Source organism: Chamaea fasciata, unplaced genomic scaffold (assembly GCF_029207755.1).
Source record: "Chamaea fasciata isolate MVZ Bird 193981 ecotype frontalis unplaced genomic scaffold, bChaFas1.0.hap1 SCAF_1, whole genome shotgun sequence".
Taxonomy (NCBI): domain Eukaryota; kingdom Metazoa; phylum Chordata; class Aves; order Passeriformes; family Sylviidae; genus Chamaea; species Chamaea fasciata.
The window spans coordinates 108,833,563-108,856,095 of NW_027094086.1; the positions used below are offsets into that span (position 1 = coordinate 108,833,563).

General features: G+C 39.7%; 1 protein-coding gene across 4 annotated transcripts in view; it reads right to left on the reverse strand.

The window, feature by feature from the left end:
- MYRIP (myosin VIIA and Rab interacting protein) overlaps positions 1–22,533 on the reverse strand; it is a 207,894-nt gene that overhangs the window by 101,789 nt on the left and 83,572 nt on the right. For all 4 annotated transcript variants that reach the window (XM_066193057.1, XM_066193049.1, XM_066193040.1 and 1 more), the window contains exon 3: positions 10,979–11,200. In XM_066193057.1, coding sequence (XP_066049154.1) covers positions 10,979–11,200 — 222 coding nt within the window. The remainder of the gene's footprint in view (positions 1–10,978; positions 11,201–22,533) is intronic.

Consider the following 22,533-nt stretch of genomic DNA (forward strand, 5'->3'; position numbering starts at 1 on the left):
CGAGAAGCTCTACACTTAAACATAAAGGAATTACCATCATCATCTATTATATTTCACCAAAAAGGACCTGGGGCACACAGAGTTTAACACAGCTGCCCTTAGACAGAGATCATCTGATGGAAAGCTGACATTCAGAATTTCAAGGCAGTGATTTCCTCACATGATGCTCTAATATCAGTAACTTGTGCATCTGAGCAATGGCAGCCGTGGGAAAGGATGCTGCCAAACTTGGAGCAAACCTTCCAGAGGTGACATATATGCTCATTTAGCACAATGTTCTATATCTCTTTGAAAGTCAACAGATTTAAATAAAGCCTGCAAGGCTGAAGTCCTGGTTGTCTGAGATCAAAGAGGGTTTCTGTCCTGAAACTCCCTCCTTAATGTTTTTCACATCCAGATTACTCTAGACACTGTTACTATAGCTAGTCCATGCTGACATCTGAGAAGCTTATTTGGCATCCATTCATCCTACCAAAAAGTGAGCTGTCACTAAAAAAAATTATCAGAAAAAAGAGATATGGCTACAGAGAGCTCAATGTGCATTGTTTTGAATTTACCTCTGCATTTTACTCAGGCTCTCACTTGCTGCCTTTGCAAGCCCTGCAGAACCTGCTGTGAATAACTTGCTCTGTTTCACCTTGGACCTTTCATCACCAGAGAGGAGATCGCTGGAGCCTCAGTCACTACAGCCCCGGCAGCTGGCACAGAAACCTGATACCTGAGGAGGAATAAATACTGTGATTTTTCCAGCTGGCTGTCCCTTTTTCTTTTTTTTTTTTTCTTTTCTTAAGTCTATTAATGCAACATATTTTAAAGTCATAGCCAGCTATCTATAAAGCTGGAAGTCTGTGTTTGCTAATTATATTAAGCACTGGAATGTGGTAGCTTATGGAGTGTGTAAGGCAGGTATCCATCAAACCATTTGCAAATTATATACTGGAAGTGCTATTCAGGGTCCTGAACATTACCCTCCAGTGTTACTAATCCTTTATGCAGATATGTGCTGTTTAATTGCTAGTTGGGAATTACAATGACACGTTACATGACTAATTTTTCAAACTACAGTTGTACTATTTCCTCCACCCTCCCCCTTATATTTTTCCTGTCAATCTCCTTTTACTCTGTTGCTGTTTCTCTTGCCAGAACAACATCCTTTGGTAGCAACTGCAACACTTTAAAAGTAGAAAATACAGTATTTAAATGTACCACACAGAATGGACTCAGTAAAGCATGTTTTCACATGTCCCAAAACCAACCCTCTCTACCCAAACCCTATGTAAGATTGCTTTGAAAGCTGGTGTCTCCAAGAATATTGAATCTCTAATTATAATTTTCACAATGAGAAAAATATAGAGAAAAAATAAGAACAACCACTGTTGCCACACTATGCTCAGGACTAACAGAGACACTAAGTTAAGTATGTTCTCTGTGTGAGTGGTCTGTACTCAGAGGAGTTTCTCAGGGAACAATGTTGGTACAGACATGTTCCAAAATAGTAGCCTTAAATTCCCTTACATCCAATAGCCCTTGGATCCTAGATGCAAAACACAGTAAGGTATTTTGTGACAGGTCACAATGCCAAAGACTGAAAGGCACCAGTTGTAATGTGGGGTTTTTTAGAACATGTAAGAGAACTAACTCCCCACCCCAACTCCCCGCAAAATGAATGGCTCAGAATTTCTGACGCACAAGAGGCAGGGTCATTCAAAATGTAGCTCACAGTGGAGCTACATTCACACTTCTCAGTACACCACTCTACAGTCTTTTTCCTCCAGGACAGTTTCCAAGAGCTTGTTTGATCGAAGGTATGCTCTGCCACCACAGACAGTCCTGGCTACTGCTGAGTTTGCAAGATTGCGACAAGTCATCATAATTTTTTCCTTTCTGCTAACAGATATTAATTCACTTTTTATCTTGCCAGAGTTTGAAAGTGATTTTGACAGTTGCAACTACCTGAGATACAGAGAGCTCAAGAAATCCCCTAAGTTATGAAGTCCTGCAAACACATCAGGGACAAGATTTCAACTGTGACTCCTGATGTAATTTCTGCCATTCTTAATATGGGTGTCCTCTATCTCACAACCATTTATTCAGGTTTCCGTACTCCAGGCACTATTCTACAAGCCCCTACATTGTCAACCAGGAAAAACCATGAACACAAAGCAGATCTGTCATCAGCAAATTAAGAACAATGTGAACCATGATTTCTCCATTACGCTATTAATCTCACATACAACCTCAGAGTGTGACAGATGATGGGAAACAGTATTTCCTAATTAGATGAATAAACTTTCATTCAATACTAATTATTTCTTGGGACCTTAATGAAAATAGAAGGAAGGTTCACCCAGCCTGAGGCCTGCAGAAGCACCCCACAAATCTTCACATCAATGGACAGAAACAGAGATGAAACAAAAATGAACCAGTATGGACATCTGACTCCCACATATTGCCCAGAGAAATCACTTGCCGAATTACAACAAGCTTTACAGCATATTAAATTTCAAATCAAAAAGATGAGGACAGGCAGTATTACAGACCCAGCAGCCGCACCCACCTCATTACTTTACCAAGATTCCTTCCCAAAGCAAAAGTGTTCATTCAGGAAGGCACTGGCCACTCTGTCACACAACAGTCCTTGAAAAAGGGGACTAACAAAACTCCTTCAAAAGGATGTTAGCAACTCCCTGTTGGCTTCTAACACCTAGAGACAAAAGTCAAACTGTAAAGCCACACCATGCTGATTCCCAGAAATGTACATAAGTTTCAAGTATTTTGGTGAGGGATAGGGGTAGGAAGAAAATGGAGGACATATTTGGTATGATTATTTTTATGTTGGCCCTCATTATTTTCCAGTAACTGTGAAGAATTTTTGTTTTTACTACAGCACCTTTCTGATGAGAATAATTTATCAAAGTAAATCCCAAGCACACTATAAACCCAATACTAATCTGAAAACAAAAGCTTTCTTTTGCTATGATCAAACAGCACTTCCAAAGACTTCACAACTTCTTCAAGCAAAAGGGCTCTGGTTTTAAGCAATTTTTATTTATGTCTATGTCAAAATTCAATCTTCCTTTTTTGAAGCTGCTGCTGCAAAAATAAATTTTAAAAAAGCATAAAACAACTTTAAATGAAAGGGGGTGGAAACTCAAAGACAGCTTTAGGTCAGAGATGGGTTTTCCACTACGTTAACATGATCCTGTTCGTGAAAACAAGATAAATGAAAGAGCTGTCTGTTAGCTCCTGCACTAGAGTGGACAAGATGTTTGCCTGGACAGCTCTAGCAGAAGATGCAGCTGGGATGTATGAAAGGAAAGTGCATGAAAAACACTTCCAGAACAGGTAACAGGCAACCATTACTATTTATCTCATGATCCACAAAACTAGGGTCATATTTTGCAAGCAGAGTGAGTGGAAGATATAAGAAGAGTAATTATCTCTCTAACCAGATTCATGCAGTGCTTATCTGAAAGAAGATTTCACAAAAACCTAGATGCAGAAAAGATACTCTACTACAAAAAAAGTACAAGAAACCTAAATACTTAATTCAGCAAATTGGTTTGGAAAACGTCATCTTTGTCAGACACGGGCAATTGCTTTTTCCACCTCCTTTTTCCCACAAGTTGCAGAAGCAGGATGGAACACGTGAATGTAGGATCTCATAGATTCTTACTGGAGACACTTAAGCAGTGAGTGCTTCAGTATCTATTTCATGTGAAAGGTAGGCCTGAACGATAAGAACACAGAGTGACTTGTTTATTGATGTGGTCAATCTTTTATAAAATGATAAATTAAATTCCCATTTTAACTTCTTTGGTAACACAAGAACATTTTAAGAAGGTACTACCGCAAACTGCACTAGCTAGAGGAAATAAGCATTTGTTACTGCCCTTCGCTGCCAGTGGCTACAAGTCCAGAGGATTTCTAATTTTCTCACCAAGGAAAAAAAAACCTCTTTGCAAACCACAGCAAACTTTACTTTGTTAAATCTTGGTGATTGCACAAATACAATAGAAGAAAGTATGAAGACTCACCAAATGCTGAAACAAATATCAAACATCAAACCAGGTAGCAATCTTTCATTGGTGATAATAAAAAAATGTTCAGTGATATGGCTGCGTGAAAGGGCACTCTGCTTAGAGCTACCTCTAGAGTGTTAACCACAGCATGGCTTCTTGCTTTATTACATACATTTTATGATGAACAGCACATAAAGTTCCAGTTGCAGAACTGATGCAAGGGAAGTTCTTCCATAAATTGTGCTTGATACTTAATATTTTCCATCTCAGCTACTGTAAGGCATGATGTTCCCACGTGACATTAAGTGCCCATACTTTAAGAATCTCGTGCAATTTTAATTAGCTTTTAATTTGTCACCCTCACTGAGAGTCCCTCAGCTTTTGCAAAACTGAAAGGCTAAGTAAGTCCAACAAATAATTTGTATGCTGCTTATTATGTGGAAAAACTGTGTTACATCCTTTCGTATCCAGCTTCTCCCAGGTTAGCAGTCCCAAGATTTTTTAATGTAATATTTATTACTACTAGGGAAAATGTTTAATAGCCTTTCTTACCTTGACTTGCTGAAGGTAGGTGAAGCCAAACACAGGCAAGCATTTATATATGAACATTGAACATAAAGCCGTGATATTCTACCCTCATTCATTCCCTAGGAGAATCCAGGAATTAACCTTTCTGTGCAACTGAAAACCACAGAGGTTTAGGCATGCTGACTGCAGCAAAACTCCTCTAATAACAGCACATTAATAATACTTAGCACTTTATAACCAGAGCATTTAACTTTCTAACCAGTAACTTCCAAGAGCTCAGGGTCATCAAATCCATTCTGCACAGGGGGAAATCTGACACATGGAAGTTTCCCCAAGGTGACTTGACAGCTAAAACTGGGATCCAGAGTTTCTAAAACACTGATTAGTCCTCCAGGCACTCAGGCACACATTCACTTTCAAGGCTACTTGAAGCTAGAAAAGATCTCCTAATCAGCACTAGTATTTAGCTGTTTTAATAGACCTCTCTTTCTTACTCTCCTCTTCAATTCCATTTTTAGATACTTTTCTTAAATCTAAGTGCAGCATTGCAGTCTGCTGTATGTTATGCAAGTTCAGCTTTATTCTGTCTAGCAAAAATGAAATTCTTCACAGCGCATACTTCAAAATAATTAAGACAGATCAGTATAGCAAAAAACCCAGCAGAGATCAACCTGTCAAAGCAACCAGTCTGCACATTTCTCTCTCTCCTCCTCCAGTTAGGGAACAAATGAATAAACCAAAGACTGTTCTTGGCTCCTGTGCAAAATCAAAGCTCTTGTCCTTGCTCTTTGTAGGTACAGTGAGCAAAAGGATATGGTGTCTATGATCCACTGTGATGCCAAAGCATGGTAAGGACAAGGAGGTCAAGCAACAGGATACAAAACAGAGAGACAGTGGCAGGACAAGGAGGAAGAAAAAAACTTAGAATAGAGCAGCATTTTTTGAAGGAATTACATCAATTTCTACAAGTATATACAGCTGAGAAAAATAATTTTCACTGCAATTTACTTAAAATTAGTGAATCCTTTAAGTACAATACGAATGGAATCATTCAGAGAACTTTCAAAAAAGCAGAACAAGACCATATAGGTCAAATGAAGACAACAGGCACATGGTAAAACTAAGACTTTATCTTCTGTGCTATGCCACAGAGCAAGTGAACGTTCCTATACAATTCTATGATCTTGGAGGCAAAAACACATTTCTTGGCATTTACTTGACAATGTCACAGCTTCTAAGTTCTGTAGAAGTTCTCACTAATGTCAGACAGGGACCTCAAACAGCAGAAATAGCAACTGTCACAAAACTATACACAAAACTCCGAGCTATGGCTGAGGCAGACTACCTAAAATACATTTCGGCTTCCTTTTACCAGATGGCTGAGCCTGCTTGAAAGCAAAACAAAATTGCTAAGCAGCATTGTATCTTCATTAGTTCTCCACAACTAAGTCCTGAAACTGACTGTTTTTGTTACAGACAAACAAATACAAACTTCAGTTATTAATCAGAAGTATCACTTTTCCTCAAGTACCACACCAGTGTTTTGCCAAATTTTGGTGCTTTCTTTCCCTTTTTCCCTGTAGAGACTGTAAAGAGTTTTACACTAAAACTTGCATCAGCTAAACAGAAGAGATGTATCCTTTTGGCAAGCTCACTTAAACTTTATCATGTTTCCACAAATACATGCTTTGTTCTGCTGACATTGACACACATCACATTGTTTTACAGAGCCCTCCAAACAAAACCATATGAAATATAAAGATTTTATTTAGGACTGTTCCTGAAGCTGGCAAAGCTCCTTTCTATTTGAAGAGTGTTCTGCCTGCCAAGTGAGTCTAGACTTTTATTTTCCGTTGCAATTCTCATTTTCTCAGAAGCATTGCTCCATTTTTTACATGAATGTTAATTCCAATACGTGCCAGTTGCAGAAAAATGTACTGGGTACTGCATGTAGACTGGACCTTAATGCATTTTCTCAGATCTCACTCTGATGTGCACTGAAAAATCCTAATGTATATCTAATTAGGCTAACAAATTTTCAAGTTCCAGTAAGACAATTACATTTACTACTGATGCAATTTGTTACAGTCTTGTTATATTCAGCAAGGCACCCCCAAAAAACCAAAAGAAAATGTAAGGAACATTCAACAATTCTGGATTGAAGAGTTGATGAAGGTAATTGATATACCTTTGGTTTCTTCTTTTTCAAAGCAGCAGTTAAATAGGGTGTGTGAAAATCAAAGTTTAAAAAAAAAAAAAAAAGAAAAAGAGCAGTTCTCTTAAATGTTCAAATAAATCTCTGCTGCAAGCAACCAGCGTGACAATTTTTGAGACACAGTTTGAGCCACCTAAAACACTATTTTGACTGCAGGAAGCCTGAGTACGTGCAGCATGACTGTGCTCTTCGCTAGTTTATAACATAATGGAGAAAAGGACCAGTGACTGAGTCTCTTCCTCTTAATAACTGTTACTAGCAAAGGACCACCACCAACCAGAATAATAAGAAAGCAGAATAATGACTTCCTGCAGACCTTCTCACCCATGGCCTGGCTCAAGAAAGCAAGGCAGGAGTCCATTAAGTGATGAACTTTCACTACCTGAGCAAGAGTTTCGAGAACAACTGAGAAAATCACACACCAGATGGATCTGAAGGCATGAAAGGATTAGGTGCCCATGCTCCCACGCACAACAGAGACAGAAATATTTTAACATACAGATGGTGAGACCAGAAGAAGTGAACCAAGAACGCAGGGGAATTCAGTCATGAAAAGTTGAGGTGGACAGCCAGATGTTTGTGCACCTTATTTTGGATTGGACTCTATATACTTATACTACAGTGCAGAAGCAAAACGTGATTATTTTAGAAAACGTGCAAAAATATGCATTTTAATGGATTATGTCCCCTTTTTTTCTCTTTTTTCTTTTTTTTCTCTTTTATATTTTATTATTTTTATTAGTACAAGTGTTAAACCAGAAAGCAGAGTATCACAAGCAGGGTGTTCTGGGTTATGGCTCCTTGGAGAATGGAAAAGAAAAGTGATCTCACACACATGGAAAGCATGACCTATTTCTACTAAATGAGCAAAGAACCACTGTGTCTGGCATCAAAAGCGTTAATAGAGGGCAAAAAAAACTGTACCTGGAATCTACTTAGCCAAGAGGACTTAAAAAGGACAGACCTCAGCAAGCTGCCTTTATACATTGTCTGACAGGTGTCTAACAAGGAGACATTGTACAAAGCTTTGGAAGAATCGGAACTGCACTATACAGGAATCAAAAACTTGAAATTAGTATTACATAATTTTATCAAAGAGTACTTACAGACTAAGAAGATACACGAGAGGTGAAACCCTGAAGAACATTAACAATAGTATTCAGAGACAAATCTAAATCAAAAAGCATTTGTAGCATGTGTGCTAAATCTGGGAAATTGGGAAATTGAAGGAAGGTTCTCTTGCTCTTCACAAGATTATTACAGACATTGCTGTAAAGACATTTTTGAGCCTGAGATTCCATACCAAGCCCAATTTCTAACTTTTTAAAAGATATATGGCAACAGCAGATGTGCTTTAAAGGAATTCAAACACCAAAGTTTTCATCGGCTTACTGTTTAGTTCTCTGCTTTTGGAAGAAGCAGAGACTAACTTTTTTGACCGATTTTCTACAATGTTCTATGTTTCAAATGCTGACCTGAATTTTCACTCTCTGCTAAATGCTAATGCAGATGTCTGCTTCGGAAGATGAAAATCAACAGAATAGGTATCTCCACTGGGGTCAAAACTTAAAAGACTAACCCAACATGTCTGCTTTTCTTGAGTGTAAAACACTGCCTTCAGATATTTCTAGCCCACTAGCGCTCACTTTCTACTGTGCATCTACTCTAAGATGTGCAGGCAAAAAACAGCTAAACCAAGACCCACCTCCTCTATCTCTGCTGCCTTATCAAACCTAAAATAAAAGACACAAGCAGAGGAGCCGGGGAGAGGCAGGAGAACACAGTCCACCTGAGGAATAAGTCACTGTGAAGACAACAGGAACTCACAATAGACTGCTGTGCTTTCCGCTGGAAGAAATACTGACCAAGAGTTAAACCCCCAAAAATTTTACCACCCACCTCTCCCTAAATACAAAAAAATCCCCCACCAAATCAAAATACATCAGCAGCCTCTGAGGAATACTAGCCCGTGATCTACCTACAGGGATTTTTAAGTAGCACAGAGCAATAAACCAGAACATAAAATGATTAGCAGCAGTGTTAGTTAATTTATTCACTGAAAAATTACGCAAGCTGTGTGTCAGGTCTCATAAATAAAGAAAATGTGTATAACTGAGTTACAAGTGGGTGACTCTGTGTGCTGCACAGGACTGTGGGCAAAGCCCTGACTTCAAGGGTCAGAGACAGCATTTTTATAATATAGCTACAGATTTTTCTTCTGAAATTAAATTCTTCTGAGACATATTCTGTGGAGTCAGCAAAACGTATTTTAAGTGCAGTTCATCAGCATCCACAAACCTAGCTGCTGTGCTGATGCCCCTACGGGTGAACACAGAATAAATGGAAGAAAGAGGTGTAATATGAAATGGTTGAATGACTAAGGCAGAAACAAGCACTGGCTCCGCAGCTCTCTGTGTTGCTGGAAAAGATACTCCTGCCATTCATCTGCCTCCTCACCAGGGAAAAGGGGGTTTCTGTAGGTTTTCCAGGGTAAAAAGCAGAGAAGGATCAGGTGCCCCAAAGAACACAACCACCTTTGCCTTCAAAGACTGATGTTTGGAAATTGTCATTGTCTATCTAGGATTCCTATGATTTTAAGGACCTGTGTCAAAGGGCACACACTTACTTCACAGACTCTGTAGGAAAGCTTATGGCATCCTGGCCTGTATCAGGAATAGTGTGGCCAGCAAGAGCAGGGAGGTAATTCTTCCCCTGCACTTGGCACTGGTGAGGCCACACCTCGAGTGCTGTGTCCAGTTCTGGCCCCTCAGTTTAGGAAGGACATTGAGACGCTTGAGCGTGTCCAGAGGAGGCAACGAGGCTGGTGAGGGGCTTGGAACACAATCCCTGTGAGGAATGACTGAGGGAGGTGGGGGTGTTTAGCCTGGAGAAGCAAAGATTCAGAGGTGACCTTATCACTCTCTACAGCTTCCTGAAAGGTGGCTGTAGCCAGGTGGGGTTTGGTCTCTTTCTCCAGGCAGCAACTGACAGAAGGAGAGGACACAGTCTTAAGTTGCACCAAGGGAAATAAAGGTTGGATATTAGGAAAAAGGTTTTTATGGAAAGACTAATAAAGTCCTGGAATTGTCTGCCTGGGGAGGTGGTAGAGTCACCAGCCCTGGATGTCTTTAAAAAAAAGACTGAATGTGGCACTCAGTGCCATGGTTTAGTTGAGGTGTTGGGGCATGGGTTGGACTCGTGATCTTGAAGGTCTCTTCCAACCTACTGATTCTGTGATTTCAAGTGGGAGTTAATGGGAAACAAGAGGGAATAGTATGGCTTTGGTGACCACAGGAGTATCATAAAGCATTGCAGAGACTTGTCTCTTGTCTTCATCCTGTGTTCTCTAGTAAAGAGAAAGATGTAGAATAAAAAGGCATTTTTGTCACATTAGTTTTAGTCACCAGTGGTCAAAATTAAACTACAAGGAATTGAGTTACTTCATTCACCCTTCTTGTCTGAGTTAAAAAGACTTTGACTTGTTGGTCAGGACTACGTCACCACAGTTATGGCTGCTTTTGGAACTTGGCAACAAGGACCAGCACAGTCACCATCCAAGGAATGGCCCCTCTGCCACTGTTAAATGTTTTGTTTTTCTGGTGCTATCTTTAAATGTTGGGGCTCTCTTACCCTCAGAAGGGTGATATAGTAAATCCCTGATACCCTCTGCAAATAGAAGCCTGGCACCATATTCTTAGTAGATGTTATAAATTATAACAGGTTGCACCACTATTTTCTTTGGGTACCTGCCAAAATAGGCTCAAGGCAGCCCAACCAGTAAGCTGGCATTAAGAAATACACTCTAAAACACAGTCACAGCTGGATGATCTATTCACAAATATTCTTCCTTCCATTCCTGACCCATCAGTGGGATTAGCTGCCAAACTTTTAACTGCCGTACCACCATCTGTGCTCAGGTTCCATTAGTAACCCAGGTGTTTCAGAACATCCCAGTCCTGCACAAGTTATGCCCAGTTACTGCTTGCTGATACATCAGTCCAGCTAAACAAGCCTGGAAAACGCAACAGGTAAACAAACATTCTCAGAACAAATTAACCTCTACAAAAACCAGGCACGTCAGGAATAAATCAACCTCTATATAAATGGGTACTTCATGTTCTGTCCCACCAGAGTTAACTACTGACAAATACAAGGAAAAGCTCAGGTCAGGCCACAGCTGTTTTGCACAAGTTGCTGAAAAATAGGCCTTTACCTTGCTTGCTGACAGACACTGCAAATCCAAGCCTTCTCCTTCTTCTGGTAAGTGCTGCAGCTCTTGCAGATGTTGTACTTGCAGTCTTGGCACTGTCGCTTGCTGTTGATAAGAAATGTGAAAGGCGAACAGCAGCGAATGCAGCAGTGCTCATTGAACTTCTGCTGCTTGGAAAGGATGCTGCACTTGTTACCCTCTTCATCCAACTTCTGCTTCATTTCACTGGAATGAAGAGAACAAAAACATAAACAAAATTTCAATGGGAAATTTTTACACTCTTTCCACATATTCATGTTATACTCTTCAAATAACTTTTGCAGGTGTGAAATGAAAATGAGAAATGCATATTCTAAATTTAGAATTGGAAACCAAAAATTCCTATGTTCCCTTAAGACACCCATGGTCAACCCACTTAAACTCTCCCTGAGTCATGAACCAGAGCAAAATTTACTCATTCCAGAGAGACAACCCTAAGAAAAGCCAGGTTGCTGCTCCAGGCGCTTCAGCTGTGCCAAGCCATAGAAGCCATGTGAAACTTCAGGGCTGCTCTCAGAACCCTTTACAAATCAAAAATCAGTTTATGAAAGTCAAAAACCTTGGCACAGAGTAATAAAAAAATCCTTCTGACCAATAGTTTTGAAAACAAAAAGTTTGTTTTGTTCTGACCCATAGGGTCATATTATTCATAATAGCTCCATTTTGTCAAGCAACATTAATGATATCCTTCATTTCAGAGAGATTTAGGTGCTTTATTAGTTAGGACCAATATTAAGACAACTGCTAAATGTGAAAGTGTTTTCAGGCCCTCTGCATAAAGTTTCCTGTATTACAGCAGAAGAGCTCACTTATTTAAAAAAAGCTGAAATAAATTGTGTTTGCATAGTATCAAGTAAATTGCTTTCTCCCCTTTTACAGTGCTTTTGATATTTACAAATTAGGCAATATATTTCATGATAGGAGTAATAAAAAAGCTTGCAGAAGGAAGAGTTTGACAGCACACAAGTCTGCAAACTCCTCACGCATTTTGGCACATACAACTAGGACATACACTACGAGAAGAAAAAATAAGAATCAATGAAAAACGAGTAAAAAAAAGCTTTTAACACAGAGTGCACTCACATTCATTCTCTCTATTTCTCAGAACTAGTGGTGAGCACCTTACTATTTCCAATTGCTGATAAAAACTACTTTTAAGACTAGAGTAACACAAAAGTCTAAACAAAATTTAGAGGTACCACAAAACAGACGAAGCTGCAAGAAAACTTATTCATAACACGCTGACTTACTCTTAAATTAACATTTAAATACCTTGCTACAGGAAAAAAAGAATACACTTATTGCATACTTATTCAGGAACTCAATCAAGATCATCTATTGATGAGATGATCAAGAACATCATTGTGAGCCAAGCCTAGAATTTTAAAAATAATCACATTACTGGGCTATATATCACCTTATTTGCCACTTCTGCCTCAGATTCGTAACTCAAAATAAAACCAGCCTGTTTTATGAAAATCTGAAAGGTCAATTCTAAACTTCCAATCTAAAAGACAAGTAAAACAGTGATCTAAACCGTATAATTTTTGAACTTGCACATACAACATATTTAAGCGTATTTCCAATATATGCCTTTTAATAAATTTAAAATTTGAAAACAATGTATGTTTCTGCTGCTCACACCCTGTACAAGGGTTTTACTAAATTAGACTAGGTGCTCAAACAGATACTCCTTGCACTTTCAAGTAAATAATCTTTATGACTTTTTTCTGTCCAGATGGCAAAACTTCCTTGTTCTGCCACATTTTTACAGAACGTGCTGAATGAAAAAGGTAAGAGATTATCATGTAAAAGAGGAAATGTCTGAATTATGCAAGTCAAACTGGCTTCCTTGGGTAAAGTGATGGAACTATCCCAGAGATTAAATGGAATGGCTAGACTAGTTTGTCTTAATCTCCATTACTCCCTCCTGCCATGGTACTACATGGACAACCTTTCTAGCAGAAGAGAGGAAGTGAACCATCTCCATGTTGCTCCTCCAACCACAGCAGGCATGCTGTCTGCAGCAATGGGGAGAGACAAAGCATTGTTTCTGCACAGAAGGTCAGGCAGGAGCCCCAGGTCCCAGGACAAAAGCTGATGAAGGTGAGGGCTCTATGATTCAAGGAGGATTTCTGGCATGGAAAAGCATTCAGCAGCCCAAGATGTTGCAATCTTTGCTTCAGGATGGAGACCCCAGGCAGCAGATCCTGGCCTTCCCATTAAAACAAGAACAGCTAAGGAGTCAGGGTCAGGGGGAGTGATGAAAGAAGAGAATTTTGTCCTTACGCAGTTTTATTATCTTCCAGAACTAGTAACGCTGATGCCTAGTAGTATCAGCCCACACACGCAACACTGTTATGCTCAGTGGCATTTTGAACCCTCATTAGGGCCCTGATGCATGATAGCAAGATAAACCACAGAGGCAAAGCTACCAATTAAAACACTACAATAATGCCTACAATAAAAAAACAGGCAGTTTTGTTCACAACAGAGCTAATAAAGCTTGATACCTAGAAAAAGCTGAGCACACACTGAAATCTTTTCATCAGAACAGGCATTAATTGCATCTCTCTCGTCTATCAGGCTGCCAGTATTCATTACAGTGGTAGAACTCAATACCATTAAGGCATCTGCTTCAGTGTTAAATAGGACTAAAATTTGCCAATGGATTAAAAAAGTAAATAGGATAGGGTTGGGCAGCCTGTCAGAGAGAGAGCATGACAGAAAAAGCCTAATTTCCACAGGAAACCAGGCAGAACAGAAAAGAAAGCAATGCACATCTCTCTGACAACTGTAACAAATTAGGGTTCTCATACATTGCCTGCCAAAGGCTATTCTATAAGGAGTCAAATGGCAAAAGGGACTGTCAACTGGACTTGTCATTTGAAGCCAAAAGGCTCCTCTCCACACTCCTTCCTTGGAAGCAAAACATGGGTCTCATATGAAAGAGAAGTGCTGCAATTCAACCTGCCTGGTTTGAGGAAGATTAGCTGAAGTGAAATGTAGGCACTGGTTTACACTCAGCAATACCGAGAAAACCTTACTTGGACCATCCAGCTGGATGATCACCCTGAGTGGATGATTAATGTGGTCATCAATGTTGATACACTGAGAAAGTTTGTCGCACTGAAATTCAGGAGGTACAAGCTGAACCTCAAAGCATCCCAAATTTGAAAATCTCAGGCTTTACTTTCAGGATGTTTCAAATTGTTTAGGGCAAGAAGATTGTCAGAATGTTCTAAGGAAAGGGCAGCAGCCAACAACAACTGATTGTCTCATGAAGTGAAACTCGCTTCCAAAAAGACGACAGCCACGTGTGCAAGAGCTATTTCTAAGAAGGTGGTCGAACCCCTTGGTCATTGCAAACATTATCCCCCGCCTCCCCACGCAACACTATTTCCCCCAACAAAACACAGCAGAGGGGGACAGGACAGAGAACAGAGAGACAATGCCTCTCCCTCTCTGAATGTGCACTCGTGTGTGCTTACCTCCCCAAGGAGGTAACATAATGTATTCACAGATGTATACACAGAATAAGTGTGAAAATAAAACAAGCGACAAAATACAACCTCACAAAAAATGGCCCTCTTGGGGTAAGCACAGAACAGTGGGAATGACAAACGACAGAATTTATTCAGAAATCACAGCTGATGGGGCTCAGCTATTATGGTTATGTGTAACATAGTAATAAGCACCTGTGGAGAAGAGAACTCCTGCTATGTGAATGAATCTCAGACTGAGTTCCATTTTCTTTCTCGAGTGGTTGCATTTCAACGATTGCTTACAAGTACAAAAGAAGCAAAAAATACTCGATGGATATCCAACATATCTATCACCAAAACCAATTCTGTCAAAGAACATTGTATGAGTTCCAAGTTCCAAATAAATTCAAAAATAAGCAGATGCATATTAGATTTTTCTAGAAGCTTTTACTAATGAATTTACACAGTTTGCATAAAAAATATGTAATTAATTTCAGTCAATGTTTTAGGTGATAGGCTCCTGGCATGTAATTCCCAGAAATAGTCAGATTAGGAACACTTTCTATCACACTGTTTGGATGTAGGTTTTTCTATTATATTCTGAGGGTGAATAGTTGTCTTCCCCTCACCACCCACTATGTCTTTGTGACTTTTATAAACATAAATTAAATAGCTTCCATTGGTATAGTTTACTTCTTCTTAGTGTCTGGCAGGTTTAAACATAATTCTTCAATGTTTGCCTGAACAATGCCTTCTCCTCTAATAAATTTCTTCAAAACAACTGGTTTATTGCACCTCCTGAACACAGAAATACAAACTTTTTTGAGTAAAGTATTTCTAAAAGTTATCTCCTTTTCTTTTTTCGTTTTTTTTTTTTTTTTTGGTATGCTTCTGACCAAGAGGCATTACTGTGACTAAATACTCAAGGGATGGGCCAGGTGGAGCTTTAACCTCAAACTGCCAAGTCAGTATATATATAATATACACATTGACAACTTGCCAGAATAAGAAAATAATGGGAAGTTTCAAAAAAAACCCAAAAACCAAAATCAAAAAAACAAAAAAACAACTGTAAAGAAGCCTATGATGAGTTAAAAAAACAGGTTAAAAAACTCATTACTAAATGTGTAAGTTTAGGGTGATTGAACTCTAAACCTCCGGGTGCAGCAATGAAAAGGAGACCACAAAACAGGCATTTGTATTACAACACAAAGCTAATCCCCCCACACCCCCCCTGTTTTTCATATAAGAAAGAGAACAGTTCCTGGTGAAAACCTGATAGCTGGCTTGAGCCCCAAGACAGAGTCTGTATAAGCAAGTCTGTCAGTCAAGCTCCCAAAAATGCAGCTCTCTACTCTTCTCTAAGGGCTTCTCTAAGCCCAGTTATTGGGCTGTACCATCTTACTCTTGCCTCACACCAGTCTCCATTTCAGGAGTTTAAACCTGGAAGTTTAAAAGCAAAGTCCAGCTGGACTGCTTCCCATTTCCTCTGCTGCTTTCTTAAGTGATGGATAAATACAATTTTTCCTGCTGTTTAAACACCTGTTATCTTCCCCAGTAGAGTAGAGGCTAAATCTATTCTAGTTGCCTGCACAGGCAAAGAGGAAAATGGAAGGACAATGCTCCTGGATTCACCTCACTCCCTCCTGATGAACAGAGGAGCAGTGCTTTTACAAGTTCTCACAGACGGGTAGAAAGTTTCTCCTTCGGTACTACAGATGAGGGTTTCTGTTTCTTCTGTTTTCTGTCCTCTTAATTCAAATTACATCTATTTTATTAAATAAGCCATGTTTTATCCATTGGCCTTAGAGCCTTTTTTACTTCAAAGACTAACGACCACACAGCACACACTGCAAAGTGCTTTTCTTAGGAGAAGAGCATTTGCCCAGCTGAGTAACTGGTTATCCCTCTGCACTTGTTTGCACTGTCTCACTTCCCAGAGTGGATCCGGAGCACTGCATGAAGACCACTAATTTTTCTTAAAACTGGTTTTGATCTTAGTTTGACAACTGCTAAAACGCTCTTTCCCTCCACAGAAGAGAATGCCTTCAGACACTTTTCTGTTCAGGCATCCTTAATACTCTCACCTATGCATAACAAACTACTGATGCCTTTTGCTTAGCACAAAGTCTGGATTTTCGCATATTTTGGGGAGTAGATGAAAAAGTTCTGATGTACCCATTTCCAGCCTTTCAGAGAGACCACTTTTACCACTGCTCCTCGTGTTTTTCCACTCCCACAGTCAATCCAAATTTGGCACACTGGGCTAGGAGTTTGCTTGGGCTACAAAGATGACCTAAAAATACAGGTTTTCCCAATATCCTCTAAGCTACAATGCTGAAGGACAAAGGGCTTTTCATATTAAGTGACTAAAGTGTACACAGTGTTCTCATCTCCACTCTTCTGAAACCCAGCCAGAGCTGGGGTAAAGATCTTTCAATCTGTGGGGAACATGACAGTCTCTTACTCCTTGATTACTAGTACAATGAGAAGGAGTCACAGGCTGAATGTGACTGAAATTTCTCTCCCATTCACATGTTTTCAATCTGACGTTCAAGGTCCTAGATTGTGGTAACTACAAGCAGTTCCCACCTCAGCGCTTACTTCCTCTCTCCTTCAGAAATGGACCAACCAGGTTAGTAAAATGCTGCTAAATTCAGGAAAAACACCCACTGGAAGTTTTATAAGCCTGACTCCTGGACAGGGATCTGAGAGAACAAGCCAAAATTGCCAAGGAGAGCTGCTCAGTGTTTTATCCCTTCCATATTTCTTGTGTCTCAAACTGTGGCATGGTACAAATAGGGATGAAGCTCTGTGCTGACAGAGTCGTACACCTTTTCCACCTGCAATACACAGTAAAAACTAAATTCTCCCAGCAGGCATATGCCTCCTTCACTATTTACTCTCTATGAGTTCAGTGCTAGTTTCTTTTTGCTGCCTCTTCTTCTAAAGTATTTTATTCTTCTCCACCAAGACAGGCATCTACACAACTTCCGTATAGTACTACATCACCATTTCTTTTGTTTCCTTGATGTCTTTGCTAAATTTCCCCTAGTGAAACTAATTGCTCTCTGAAGAAGTGGAGCATAGGATAGTACTATAGCAAATGCCAAGTCAATTCATTATCTTATCATCAAGGCCATTTTTCCTAAGTTCTTATCAACACCACCACAAGTGTGCTTTGTGCTATATTTAACACTTAGCACATGAAATAGTGCTCTACACATCGCTGGTACTATCAAAAAGCCATGCTAGGCACACATGCAAACACACCACTTGCATTTGGGGAGCCTTGGAGGAACACACATCACGTTAATCTGTTCAGAGGGATACCAGTCCAGCAGCAGTAGCTGACATTTTTCGTGATGATTAGACAGCAGAGAGTGTACCATAAATGAGGGGGGGCAGGGTGCAGGGAAGAGGGGGGAGTGACAGCAGTAACGTCAAAAAACATCCTAAAGCAAAAAAGCAAACCACAAACCCCACTTCGGGGGGGGGGGGGGGAGATAGGGGGAGTCGAGCCCTAAGAAAATCATAAATAGTTATGAGTAAGTCACTTGTACAAAAATCACAAAGATTAACATTTCACAGTCCAATTACTCCAACTGCAGTTGTATTCTTTTACTTAAGACCTAACCAGCATCTCTTCAGTTTTTTTTCCCTCTTCAGCTTTTAATTTCTATAAAATTATAAGATTAGATTTCTATAATATTCATGTGTATTCGTATCAAATCTCACTTTCTGTATTTTTCCTTCTCTCATCAAAAGTGGAAGCAAAAAGTGAGGATGCTGTATATATGCTATGCTCTGATCTGGGGACAATCTCTTTCTAAAAATAAAGAAATCCATCACAGTGGAAACACTGTTTATGGGTTTTACTTTTATAAGATCTGCAAACACTTCTTACTCTTGGAAAAAATTGCATTGACACCTTCATATTTCTTATTAAAAACCAGAAAAAAAATGTTGTGCAGACTAACCTGTGGAAGTTTTGTGCTAATCACACTTGAACCAATTAAACCGCTGATAGAATGAGAAAAATGTCAACATACTCAACAGTTACCCTTGCCAAAAACACAGATTGGGCACTGTGTTTGCTAGAGAGAAAGCCAGACAGCACCAAGACAAATTGTGGTGCACTTGCCCCAGACCAGTACCTAGTTTGTCATACCAGGTTCTATCCTAATCTGTTAACAATTTCATGCTGAGGCGAAGCTGTTTCACAAAATAAGTGACTGCTGCTGTATTACTTTATAGACATTGTGCTAATGGCTATTAGGGGAAGTTTCCTTTTCTTTTGCCAGCACAAGCACTGTCAGTCAGTGTCTATCATCAGCTGGAACTGACTGACATGTCCGAGTGTAGATAAATGAAATAAATACTATACTGTTTTGATTTTAAATTCCTTTTCACTTCATAAACACATAAATTGTCAAGGGACATTGTATTTAACCCCATTTTCTTTTGTCATGTTGGATTTCACTGGAGCACAAACTGTGCACCACATTTAACTGATAGGCTTTGAAATCTTCTGTGGGCAAGTGGAGCAGCAAGGGTGAAGCAGGTTTTGAAATACAGAGGAGATATTCTGGGAAGCTCTGGGGACATTGGAAATCTCTACATGAAAGCTGAAATGATCTTTTTTAAGACAGTGCCATGACTACAGGCTCCTTTGCCCTCCCATTCTTTTACTGCCCCATGAGACATATGAAAATAAAGCTGGGTTTTGACATACTTTTCCCTCCTCACTCTTCTTTCTCATCTGCTCTCCTATCTCAGTTACAGCTTGATCTGCAGTAAGGTAGGGTAGTCTGAGGTGAAATAATGTGTCAGTATCAGGGACAAGCACTTTTGCTGCAGGTTAAATCCTACAGGACCTTCTGGTTAAATCCTGGGTTTGACTCAGAATGATCAAAAGGTGTGTATCCATACTGGACATCAACTGCAAGTGATGGTAAGCTGGAAAGTTTCCCCCTTTCTTCCCTATTATGTCTATATTGAACCACTAACCACTACAATCTGAGTGATTTTTTTTATAATTTCGCCAGCATATGCCCCAGCCCTACAATGTGACTACAAAATGGTATGCTTAAACTATTATTTAAAATAGCATTTTGGAGCATTTTTCTCTTAGATTATGAACCCATAATACTTTATGTTGTACTACCCTATCAAACTTCCTAACACCCTAGCAAAACATCATTAGCTTTACCACCTTTCTTATATGGCTTCCCTGTTTTTTCCTTTCCCACATTTGATACTGATTTTTAGTAACACAAATATTTGCTATATTTGCCTTTTTCTCATTTCCTCTCAATAAGTGTCATTTAGCTCTCCCTGAAGTGTATTTCTCACTGCCCGTCTGGTACCTATCCTTGGAGACCTTTTTCCTGTGAGGTCCTGACTTTTAGTGCAGGTTCATTCCTAGAGAATGATAAATACAGACAAGCATTCTTTAGAATAAAGCATTTTTCAACTCAAAAACCCCAAAAATACTTTAGTGAAAGTATTTTTTAAAGTGTACATACTCTTCCATCATAGTTACATGCAACACATTCTTTCATCACTGGTGACATCTTGTGAGTCCACCTTTCCTTGAAATCCAATTTAATGCCCATATTAACTTGAAAAACTTCCTTTAATAATAGAAACAGTTCTCCTACATTAAACAGTTCTCTCAGTGCTCCTTTCACAGTGCCATCTGGCTTGACCTCATAAAGCACAATTCATAGCCTGGCCAGTGTACAGCAGGAGAGTAACCGAGACATGGGCTCTGAAAATCCCTGAAGTATTCACCATGAGTCATTCTTCCCTCTTCCTGGCTGGACTTCTAGCAATGCAGGCCTACAAAGATTTGTTCTGGAATCGCTGCTGTTACTTGACCCTTCCCCACAGATCACACAGCAGAATAAACAAGAGCAGGCAGCAGAGCAAACAGCAGAGCTCGCTAAGGAACTAGGTCTCACAGCCTGATGACTGTGAGTGTGTTAGAAAGAACAGCCCAGAGATTTTCATCCTGGTTTGTGTACAGACAGGATGAGTGATGCCGTGTAGTCAAGGGCCTTCTGCCTGATGACACTGGCTCTGAAATCTGCCCTCCCCAACCACTGGCACTCCAGAACCCCAGTGGGATGGGAACATTGGGAAAGCCCTGTCCTCCACATCCTCCATGGGGAATGCAACACAAACCAATCAGTATGTATCCTCCCACACTAAAGTCCACTGAGTATTTTGCCACTTTCTGCAACAACCACAGGAGCCCTAATGAGGCATTAAAAGAGAGCAGAAGGCATTAACAAATGCCTTAGGCCATCCATGGGCTTATTTCAGCTGAGACTCCTGTGAAATCCTAGGATCACACCATGATGTTCCCATTAACTCAGTCTCAGAGTGAATACCTTTCAACTGTAGCACTCAACACTTTACTTTCAATAAGTCTGCATGTATATAGCTCCTAAAGTCCAATTCCAAATCCACCTCATTGAAACACATATATTTTGGGTAGTCCTTTAAAAAATATTGGCATATACTATTTCTATCGTAACACCTGTATTTAACAATGACACGATCTTCCGTTAACATTTTCATAGTACTTTGGCCATCTTACAGTTGATGTTCTTAACTTAATCCAGAACTTTTTCTTATGGGAATGTTTCTGCAAATTTAACAACATACTGGTATTTTAACATATAAAAGAATATACAGTAATGGACTGAAAGGAAACCAGTAAGCAACAACAAAAAACAAAGAAAACACCCTAATAATTCAGAATTTATTTAGAAAATAATAATCTTTATTCTGCAGCTGTGAACCAGAAGTGCTGTTTAGTTTTATTCTGCATATGTGTGTAAGCACGCATACACTTACAGCTAAACTGCATTATTCAATATCCCTTGCAAGTGAAGACCAGGATTCTCACTCACCTAATACTCTCTATACCCCATTCCCATGGAAACGTAGTACTATGGATTGTCCTTGACAAGACAACTTAGCTAGAGAAGAGGAAAGCCAAGTTACCAGACAAATAGCCTATTAAGGAACTAGAAATAAATTTAAGTCCTCTTGTGCAGATGCTCCTACAGCTCTATGAATCCCAGTAAATCTTCCTTAGCCCTTGATAGTATGCCTCACCCCAGACACAGAAAGCTAAGGCCTGTGAACTGTCCCAGAGGGAAAAGGAGGAAGGGGAACTTCATAAAGCTGCCACTTCCATTAATCTTCTCAGCCTGTTTGTGCTCTTCATCTTCTCAATCAGCTATCTATCAATCTGAAGTACAGCAAACACACTTCGGTGGGATGTTTTTGGTGAATGGAAAAAAACCCCCTGAAATAACACAAAAACTTTCAAAAAACGTAAATTCACCTAATTCACAATTAGAATTCAGATTAGCTGGTGCACATTTGGAAAAGACAGAATGATTTTTCACCATTTTTAAAATAACACGTTTTGAATTTTAAAAATGCCATTTTGTTCTGACTTTTTTTGTAATAAAAGAATTTCAAATACTATTATTCACTTCGTCTGTGGACAGTACCATTCAGATATGTGATGCCTCTCTTCTCTCCCTTGAGCATTTCCTCTCTTGAAAAACAGCAGATGGAAGACATCTCCCCAGTGGGGACTTTATGGCATAATCAGACCCGCAGACTTGGTTCGCATACTTGGTGCAGACCCTGTGGCTGTGTCTGAATTTGTGAGATCTGCCTGCACCAAGAGCAGACCAGTATCCTGAACCGGACAATGCTGAAGGCCTACACCTACATAGCATGTAGGTCCTCAGCTTTGCTTCAGGGACGACAGTATGATTCCCTGGACCAAACATTCCCACACTGCACACAATCTGAACCGGTCTAACTGTGTAATTCATTGGTTCAGAAACATTGACTTAGTTACTTCCAGAAAGAGTCTAGCTTGTGCACACCAAAACCAGCCTGTACACCATGCTGTAATAAGTGAGGAGAAGGAGTAGGCTTGCTCCAGAACTGTAGCTTCTGATTAGGAATTCTTTTTCTTTTAAAATAAATCACTGGGCC